This window comes from Salvelinus sp. IW2-2015, unplaced genomic scaffold, assembly GCF_002910315.2.
Source record: "Salvelinus sp. IW2-2015 unplaced genomic scaffold, ASM291031v2 Un_scaffold1950, whole genome shotgun sequence".
In the NCBI taxonomy this organism is placed as follows: Eukaryota; Metazoa; Chordata; class Actinopteri; order Salmoniformes; family Salmonidae; genus Salvelinus; species Salvelinus sp. IW2-2015.
The window spans coordinates 70,791-81,140 of record NW_019943305.1 but is presented as its reverse complement, the minus strand read 5'-3'; the positions used below and the strand labels follow the sequence as shown (position 1 = coordinate 81,140).

At 44.9% G+C, this 10,350-nt stretch overlaps 1 protein-coding gene across 1 annotated transcript in view; it reads left to right on the top strand.

The window, feature by feature from the left end:
• The window catches only part of LOC112072520 (cohesin subunit SA-2-like), a 22,917-nt gene extending 14,754 nt beyond the window's left edge, over positions 1 to 8,163 (top strand). The window contains 5 exon segments of the mRNA XM_070439830.1: positions 101 to 208; positions 342 to 468; positions 2,554 to 2,631; positions 5,105 to 7,180; positions 7,429 to 8,163. Of these exon segments, the coding sequence (XP_070295931.1) occupies positions 101 to 208; positions 342 to 468; positions 2,554 to 2,631; positions 5,105 to 5,128 (337 nt within the window). The 3' untranslated portion in view covers positions 5,129 to 7,180; positions 7,429 to 8,163.
• The last annotated feature ends 2,187 nt before the right edge of the window (positions 8,164 to 10,350 follow it).

Below are 10,350 nucleotides of genomic sequence, written 5' to 3'. Positions count from 1 at the left end.
TCTGACCTGTTGTCTGACCTGTTGTCTGACCTGTTGTCTGACCTGTTGTCTGACCTGTTGTCTGACCTGTTGTCTGACCTGTTGTCTGACCTGTTTGTAGTACCCAGGTGACGTGGATGCTGGCTCAGAGGCAGCAGGAGGAGGTTCGTCAGCAGCAGGAGAGAGCCATGAACTACGCCAAGCTCAGGACCAACCTGCAACAGGCCATGTAAGAACACACACACACACCCTCCCTAACCCCGAGCCCAGGACCAACCTGCAACAGGCCATGTAATTGATTTAGGGTTCTCTATATTGATGGTTGTTTGACTGTACTAATTATGGTGTGTGTGTGTGTGTAGTCGGCGTGGTACAGGGCTGATGGAGGAGGATGAGGAGCCTATCGTAGAGGACGTGATGATGTCATCAGAGGGTCGTATGGAAGACCTCAACGAGGGCATGGACTTTGACACCATGGACATTGACCTGGTGAGACCTTTGACCTTCTACTACATATATGGCTTTCGTTTTTTGTTTTTTTTACCCTTTCCACCGAATTATGTGGGGCTACACAAATAATTTCTCTGTCAAGAAACACTAAATATAAACACACGTCAAGTGTTGGTCCCATGTTTCATGAGCTGAAAGAAAAGATCCCATATATTTCCCATATACTCCGAAAGCTTATTTCTCTTAAGTTGTGCAGAATTTGGTTACATCCCTGTTAGTGATAATTTTTTCTTTGACAATATAATCCATCCACCTGACAGATGTGGCATTTCAAGAAGCTGATTAAATGGCGTGATCATTACAGGTGCACCTTATGCCGGGGACAATAAAAGGCCATTAAAACAATTTGTAGTTTTGTCACACAACACAATGCCACGATGTCTCAGGTTTTGAGGGAGTGTGCTATTGGCATGCTGACTGAAGGAATGTCCACCAGAGCTGTTGCCAGAGAATTGAATGTTAATTTCTCTACCATAAGCCGCCTCCAATGTCGTTTTAAGCCGGGTGTACACTACAAACGACTTTCACAATCCTAACATTGCTAAACCTCTCACATTAAGGGTCCATCTTTCCTGTAGTTTATTTGGTCTCGCCAACTTAGTGGTGCGCACATTAAACAATGTGGTACAGACGGGGGTCACACATTACAAGAGGATTGTCGATACCATACTGTCTCGCAAAAACAATGTGATGTGGTTTGATTTAACGTAGCTACAAGGAACTGTGGCTCGAAGCAGCCTCAAATGTTTTCTGACATTCACGCTTGCCACACATTTGAAACACTATCTTGCCAACATTTTGAATCGATTAACGTTGCTTGTGAACTTCAGACCTGAAACAATTTGACGCTTAGATTAAAGGCAAGTACAAATGCATACTAGTAGTAGTCGGTGCTCCTTCTCAAGAGTTGACATCTTCTGGGTGACGCAAAACATCGCTGTTGTCTGTGGCTTCTTCTCTGGCGCGCTCTCATTGGTTATCGCTGATCATCGTTCTCAAAACTTGTTGTTGCACATCTCACACTACAAGAGCGTTGCAGATTTTGTGCCAATATCGGGACGCCTGGAATTGCTCAAAGACCAGATCGGTAGCCCTCAGATTGCGTCTCTGACCAGCTCACATTTAACGAGCGTCGTTGATGGCCGTGTGCCCCGAGTAGGCAACCTCATGAGGATTTTGTCTCTGATCACAAACTTCCCTGGAACAGCTAAATCGGGCCAGAATTGTGTAGTGTACACCTGGCTTTAGAGATTTTGGAAGGCAAATGCTCACCTTCGATGGCCACTGGCACGTTGGAGAAGTGTGTTCGTCATGGATGAATCCCGGTTTCACCTGTACCGGGCAGATTGCAGACAGATTATATGGCATTGTGTGGGTGAGCGGTTTGCTGATGTCAACGTTGTGAACAGAGTGCCCCATGGTGGGGTTATGTTATGGGCAGGCATAAGCTATGGACAACAAACACAATTTGCATTTTATCGATGGCAATTTTAATGAACAGAGATACCATGACGAGATCCTGAGGCCCATTGTTGTGCCATTCATCCGCCACCACCTCATGTTTCAGTATGATAATGCACGGCCCCATGTCGCAAGGATCTGTACACAATTCCTGGAAGCTGAAAATGTCCCAGTTCTTCCATGGCCTTCATACTCACCAGACATGTCACCCGTTGATCAGTGTGGGATGCTCTGGATCGACATGTACGACAGTGTGTTCCAGTTTCCACCAATATCCATCAACTTCGCATTGCCATTGAATAGGAGTGGGACAACATTCCACAATCAACAGCCTGATCAACTCAATGTGAAGATGTGTCTCGCTGCATGAGGCTAATGGTGGTCACACCACATACTGACTGGTTTTCTGATCCACGCCCAAACTCTTTTTTAATGGTATCTGTGACCAACGGATGCGTATCTGTATTCCGTCATGCAAAATAATCTATTTCAATTGACAGATTTTCTTATATGAACTAACTCAGTAAAATATTTTAAATTGTTGCATGTTGAGTTTTATATTTTTGTTCGGTGTATCATGATCTCTCTCTCTCCTTTCTCCAGCCCCCCTCTAAGAACAGGAGAGAAAGATCAGAGCTGAAACCAGACTACTTTGACCCTGGTTCTATCATGGATGAGTCTGTAAGTAACTCTCTTCTCTTATACTCATAAACCATTATTACTCTATAGTAATACTCTTCCTTATACATACACAGCGCTCTAAATTAAACATTTTCATTGGTAATACTGGTGCTTCCAACTTAGTTAGGAGCACCTCATGAAATTTAGGAGCACCAGAAAATAATATATATATTTTTTAAATTGAGATACAGCCTATATGACTTCTAAAGCACATATTGTGCCCTAGACACTAATATGTAACGAGCTCCTGGGTGGCGCAGCGGTCAAAACACTGCCCCGCAGTGCAGAGGCACTACTACAGCATGTTCAATCCTAGGCTGTGTCACAAGCAGCCGTGACCGGGAGACACATAGGTCGGCGCACAATTGGTGTTGTCCGGGGTAGTGGTTTGGCTGCTGGGGGTTTTCATTGGCTCATCGTGCTCTACTGACTCCTTGTGACAGGGCCGGGGCGCCTGCAAGCTGACTCGGGTCATCAGTCGAACAGTGTTTCCTCCGTCTCATTGGTGCGGCTGACATCCGGGTGTAGCGAGCAGTGTGATAAGTAGTAGGCGGGCAGGCGAATCATGTTTCGGAGGACGCGTGACCTTCGCCTCTCCTGGGCCCATTGAGGAGTTATGAGATGAGTCAAGGGACCTAATTCACAGAGAACAGATATATACTCTTGTGGCCATTCCACCCTGAACACGCCGGGTTAGTACTGGGACGGGAGAGCGTGGGAATGCCCGAAGCTAAAAATACATTTTAAATAAAACTAAACTATGTATTATCGTTAAGACATTATAAAAGCTATAATGTTGACACGAATACCTGTCATTGAAATTACAAAGTCATTTGGAGTATTGGGTTTCTACATTTTGTAAAAGCACCATTTTCCTATTGATAATTGTACGCTGTCTCTTTAAAAATGTCCGACATACACGAGATCTGTCGTTCATTGCTATGATCATAGATCTCCTGAGAAGCCATCCCTTTTCTGTGACCCAAAATGTTTGGATATACTGTTAAAGTTACCAGATGGTTAGCTAACTAATGAGGTTATATGAATGAACAAAGAGTAAACAAATACTTAACGAGCGCAAGTAGTTTTAGAACGGCCCACGAATCGGCACTCGCTTGTTTCTCTGGGGCGTTCGGAAACAACGCAACAGTGTAGATGTATCAATTAAAACATTCTGGTTGCACAGCAAAATATTATGTAGCACTTTACAGCCCTGGTCATACATAACACACTACTTTATAGCAGGGTTTAGAACCGGTTCAGGGAACAGAGAACCCCACGGAAAATAAAATCATTTTTCAAGAATCCGAATCGGGAACGAATGTGAACTATACTGTTCTGGAACAGAACCGTTATTTTAAAAGCATGAGAACCGGTTAATAACTCACTGTCACTCAAACTTCTTCCAGTGTCTGCATGCCAGGGACTACCTGCCCCCCCCCCCCCCCCCCGGCGCGCAGGCTACCTGCCCCTCCCCCCTCCGGCGCGCAGGCTACTGATGTTACAAGCGTGGTTTAGAAATGTTTTAATTCGAGTAATGGATAAAAAATTGAATTGCTAGTTAACTATAGTATCCTTATCACGGTTCACATTGGATTTATTAACTACAGTAAGGTAAGACATGTTTTTGCACACAAGCTTGTTAGCTAGCTAGCTCGGGTCCAACGTTAAGCCAACTCCAAGCCGCTTCTCTGTGGGCCTAATTCAGATAATGCAGGTCATGACAAGATGCTCAGCACTTCAAGCCTCTTCCTCCACCCTCTCTCTCCTTATCCTCAATTTCAGTTGCATCTAGCACCCGACAGTTCTCTTTCCATCACGCACGTAAACAACTCACCGAGCTACAGCTTGCCCCCTCCATAGCAAGCGGCTCTATCCGCACTGCATGATTGGTGGTCATTTGTTGCCCTTAATGTGGTTAAATCGGCCGTTCTGCTCTTGAGCAAGGCATATCCCCTATTAACTGCTCCCCAGGCGCCTATGATGTGGATGTCGATTAAGGCAGCACCTCTGATTTGAGGTGTTGGGTTAAAGGCGGAATACTGATTCGGTTGAATGCATTCCTTTTGCTTTTTCTGTTGCGAAGCCTGGGAAGTTCTCCACAGGAAGATGATGAAAAGGGGTGGGGTCTAGTGACGCAGCCAGCATGCATAAGATACAAACTAACGCCGCATAGGCTACTGAAACTTTGTCCCATACGGTAGGAAAACAAAAAGCTAAAACAAGGAAATGCCTCTCTTGGGTAAACAATTTTCACCAGAGCCAATCAAATGCTTAATTTCTACTCGGATCAAATCAAACACAAGCATGACAGCTAGCGCTACATTCAAACACAGTCCAATACTGAAGTTCTCCAGACTTTCAATAGTCAAGGTGAGATCTGGAAGGGCGGTTCAGCCTCACTAGTAAAACCTAAGACATGTTGTTGCTAAGTGCTTTTACAGATGTGTAATGACACCTTTTCTCTCTGCAGGTCCTTGGAGTGTCCATGTTTTAAACTGGTATTTGTAGACGAAGAGGAGAGGCATAGTGTATTTATGGAGACGTTAAGCTGCAGATCAGAAGTCTTCTCTGGTTTATCCTCCATGGTCTAACACACAGTGTTGCTCGCTCAGAGAGGACTGAATGAAAACAAAATACTTTTTTATAATCCTTGGGTAAGCTTTCACCTTTCAGTTAGTGGCAAACCAGTTCCAAACATAGAAGAATCCTCCAGGCGTTTAGTCTGAAGGAAGTTCTATAATTCTACAACGTTTTATTTTTCTTCCAAATGGAGATGGAATGAGTTGTAAGATAACCTTTTAGTTTTTTGAAATGTCTTCTAACCCTGTCTCTATGCTAGTATAGTGAGTAACCCGGTGCGGTGTAGTCATTTAGAAACAGATTGTTAGTAGGAAAGGTAGCTAGCTGTGGTAGTAGTGGATGGACATGGTCTTTATGCTATTTTCAGTTTTTTTACTTTTCCTTTCCCCCACGTTGGACTGTCAGTAGAATCTGTTGGTTCTGTGGTTGAATAGATCAGCTGTAAGAGTCGTGGCTGTAGCAACACACATCCAACCGTTTTCCAAGTGCAGATTCCTTCATACGAAACGAGTAGAAATAACGCCACACTGTTGTACATCCTTCAGTATAGGTTCTTGCAACGTTTGGGCCAGAAGGTCTGTCCGTCATTTCCAACTGTGTATGTGGGTAGTGTTTCTATTCCGGGGTTGTTGAATACAGTCTGACTGAGGAACCCGGTAGTTGCTGTGAAGAGGCCCAGGTTGCGTCTCAAAAGTAGTGCACTATATAGGGAATAGGGTGCCATTTGGGACGAAGACCCAGTGTTTAACAAGGAACTAGGCTGTCGCACAAGTCCTGAAGCTTACCCAAAGATTTGGATCCTTCTCCCTATCTGAAGAGACTACTCTCCGACGGACAGCGAGGTGATTTTCTCTCGTAGTGCCACCACTGTGCTGACTCAGAGACAAGCAAGCAGCACGTTAATACACGGAAAATACATTTCTCCAGAAAATCCAGCATATTTAGTGTTGAAATGGCTATCTCTAAATTTTAAATAAAGTTATATATGAATCGGTGCTGATTTTATAACTGTGCTTTTTTAAATTAAAATGTTCAACTTAAGTTAAGGTTTCATAAATGTGTAAAACTGTTTAAAATGGAAAGCATGTGTAGTCATGCGGCGAGGAAGATTTTTACATTTGTATTTTGGTTTTTCTTCGTCTTAATAATGTTTTTTGGGGTTTCTACCTTTTTTTTTTCCTACGTGTAAATTAGTTTGGATAAGACTCATTATGAAAAAAATAAATGTGACTTGTGAAATATCAGCTTTAAGGTTTTCAACATCATGAGTAATAATAATGTCCTTTTGCGAAACTCCACCATATAAAACTGTATAGAGAACTTAAAGCCAGTCATTATAGTCCTATAGAAAGGTTGTTGTTTTCATCCCAAATGGCACCCTGGTGCCCTCACCAGGCCAAATATTCCCTATGGGCCCTGGTCAAAAGTAGTGCACTATATAGGGAATGGGTTGCCATTTGGGACAGTTCTCAACAACAGCAGCAGCACTCTGGCAGCTAGACAAAGCTTACATGTGACATGAACTATTATGTCATCCATAAGTTTTAATGAAATGTTTTGTCTACTGAGGGTAAATCTATCTACTTTGTAATCATTCCATGCCTGGGCCTTAAACACGCAGTAGTGGAAGGAAATCAACTGCCCTGTCCAATAAACTGCCCCTAGCCCCATAGAAACAGTATTGCTAGAATATATTTGCTCTGGTTTGGTGTAGAACCCCCCCCCCCCCCACTCTAGTAATTCTATGCCTATACCCTAGGCACCTGTGTATATCTGATAGGAATGGATAAGTAAGGTATATCCAATTTGGCTTCATCCCAACTAGTTTTATTGGGGAGAAGGTGAACTACTACCCTCAATCACTGCAGAGTTACACTAGCATCTAGGGGTTAGGGCTGAGGTAGCCTCGGAAAGCCTCGGGGTTAGGGCTGAGGTAGCCTCGGAAAGCCTCGGGGTTAGGGCTGAGGTAGCCTCGGAAAGCTCGGGGGGTTAGGGCTGAGGTAGCCTCGGAAAGCTCGGGGTAGGGCTGAGTAGCCTCGGAAAGCTCGGGTTAGGGCTGAGGTGCCTCGGAAAGCCTCGGGTTAGGGCTGAGTAGCCTCGGAAAGCCTCGGTTTAGGGCTGAGGTAGCCTCGGAAGCCTCGGGGTTAGGGCTGGTAGTCCGGAAAGCCTCGGGGTTAGGTGAGGTAGCCTCGGAAAGCTCGGGTTAGGGCTGAGGTAGCCTCGGAAAGCCTCGGGGTTAGGGCCGAGGTAGCCTCGGGGTTAGGGCCGAGGTAGCCTCGGGGTTAGGGCTGAGGTAGCTCCGGGGTTAGGGCTGAGGTAGCTCCGGGGTTAGGGCTGAGGTAGCCTAGGGGTGAGGGCTGGGGTAGCCTCGGAAAGCCTCGGGGTGAGGGCTGGGGTAGCCTCGGAAATCTTCTGTAGATGACATTTGGAAGGATAGCCTCGTGAAACTAGAGTTTAGGGTGCTAGGGGTTGTTTCTGGACAGGTCCTAAATAGTTTTCTCTTACTAATCCTCTTCCATGTCAGAGGTAGCCATGAAAGGTGATTATTGGGGTTGTTATAACGACAGAAAACAGATGGTCCAGATGTGATGTCGATGAAGTAGATACAGGCAGCCTGTGTGGTTTACCTAATTGTTATTATATGTAAGTACATATTTTGGAGTAAAAATGACTGTGGCTTTTGTTTTGTCACTTACTACCACTACATTGGTATAGTTCCTTTATTTGAGCCTTCCTGTATATAAAACAAACATCAAGCTTTATTTTCATTTGTTGTGTTTTTCCTTTTTGGCCATTTTTATGTATGTGTTGAATTTCCTCAAATATATATATATATAATATACACACACACACTTCTGCGCTGTTTGTTCCCCATCCTATTGCCACTCCCTCTCAGATTTGTACTTGCCTGGAGACAGTCACTTTTTGAATAAAAGTAAACCAACTCGACATGAGTGATGTGATCTATGTAAGCAGTTTGCGTTGTTTGAAAATAAACTATTTTAGTATATTTAACCACAGCTATTCATCGCCACAAGGGGGTGGTGGTGTCTCAGAAATGAGAGGACCCTATTCCCTTCACTACTTCTGACCAGAGCCCCGTGCACTATATAGGCAATAGGGTGCCATTTTGCCTTTAAGTGTATATAGCTGGTGTGTTCCTGTTAAAGGCCAAACAGGCTGATCAACCCATTAAGTGTATGTGCCTAGCTACTCAACAGTGTAGATTCACAAACAGAAAATCAAAAGCACTACTTCCTTCCCACTTTTGATATTCTAACTACTGTATCATTCCATGTAGCTCTCCCATCTTTCTACATCGTGCTACTCGTGCTACTGTGTTTGTCAATCTCCTACCTACAGTTACAAGTTATGCAGAGCACAGCTCCCCCATGCTGGGAGCTATCCGTTTGTGTCTGTCGAGAGGGTGGGGGGCGATGGAGTCCATGGCTGTTATCATAAAAGAGAGTCTGGCAGCAGATGAAAGGCTGTGGAGGCCTCTATATTAGACAGAGCTGAAGAGAACCTCGGATCAATGGCTGCTCGTTAGAATGGTGCAGGGAACGAGGGAAGGGGTGAATGAAAGAGGGATGAAGGGATCCATCCAGCACCATTCACTACAGCTGCTACCTGTGATCTGGTGAATGGTGCAGGGAAGGAAAGAGGGATGAAGGGAAGGGTTCGTTCCCATCTATACGCTACTTGTCTGAAAGATCTGGAGAGGTCCATCCTCACATCAGACTTCTCTCTCTCGTCATCCCTCCTTTCAGAATGACAAAGTACCGCTGGGTAGGGAAACTAAAAGGGTTCCTTTCTCAGCCCTGAACTTTCTCATACACGTGGTGCATGTCCATGATCCCTGTCAGTGCCCTTCTCTAGTGTGTACGTGAACGTCTATAATCAGTATCGCTGCCCTGCTCTGGTGTGTGTGTGTGAACATCTATAATCAGTCTCGCTGCCATGCTCTGGTGTGTGTGTGAACGTCTATAATCAGTATCGCTGCCCTGCTCTGGTGTGTGTGTGTGTGTGTGTGTGAACGTCTATAATCAGTCTCACTGCCCTGCTCTGGTGTGTGTGTGTGTGTGTGAACGTCTATAATCAGTCTCACTGCTCTGGTGTGTGTGAACGTCTATAATCAGTCTCACTGCCCTGCTCTGGTGCGTGTTGACAGGGTCAGGGCTGAGGGGTTAAATCCCAGCCTGGCAGTTCCTCCAGCTGCAGAAGCCAGAGATATGGCTTATATTTACTCCTGATAACCCCATGGGCCCCCCGCTGCATACCAAAAGGCACCCTGTTCCCTATTTAGTGCACTACTTTTGACCAGGGCCCAAAGGCACTATATAGGTCAGGAGTGCCATTTGGGACACACACCTTCAGACCAGAAATCTGAAGCCTGGTCAGTGGATGCTGTGCAGGTCATGTGGGAGGTCTGAACTGGGTTAAGCAGGGGTCAGTTGGAATAACAACAGCCTGACAGTTACTCTCTGTTCTATTCCCAGAAAAAACAGTTCAATGTGCATCACTTTCTGTCATTTCATAGATTTACAATCAGTTAGGGTTAAAACAAAGGCTGTAACATTTGGTCTGTAGGCTGCACCTGCAAGGGTTAAATCCATAGGATTCTAATTCCCTGGTTAAATCATTAATGAAGTAATCAGTTGTAATCTCGCTGGTGTTGTCAGGGCAGAGAAAAGAGAATAATCATTCACTAGTCTCCTCTCTGGCCTCAGACAGGCAGGCAGACAGGTATGGAAAGTAGCTTATAAAGTAATTTTACAACAATAAAAAAAATTGAACAAGCATAAAGACCTCTCACGGATTAGAAAATTTAAACTTTGTGGATCGGAGCAGACATGGAGGTGAAAGTTAAATCTAAGAATCAATGCATTTATGTTCATTATAGAGAGAGGTGGTTTTACTGAGTCTGAAGACAAGCAGGAAGAGGTCAGGGATTCCACTGTATGTCTGTTCTTAGAAAATCCCACCGTGGGAAACCTGTGGTGTGTTCAGTCCACTCCTGACTGTCTGCCGTTGTCCCCTGTGTTGACGGAGAGCTAGAGCGATGGAAGGTGTGGTGAACGACTGACTGCCTGTCGTTGTCCCCTGTGTTGACGGAGAGCTAGAGCGATGGAAGGT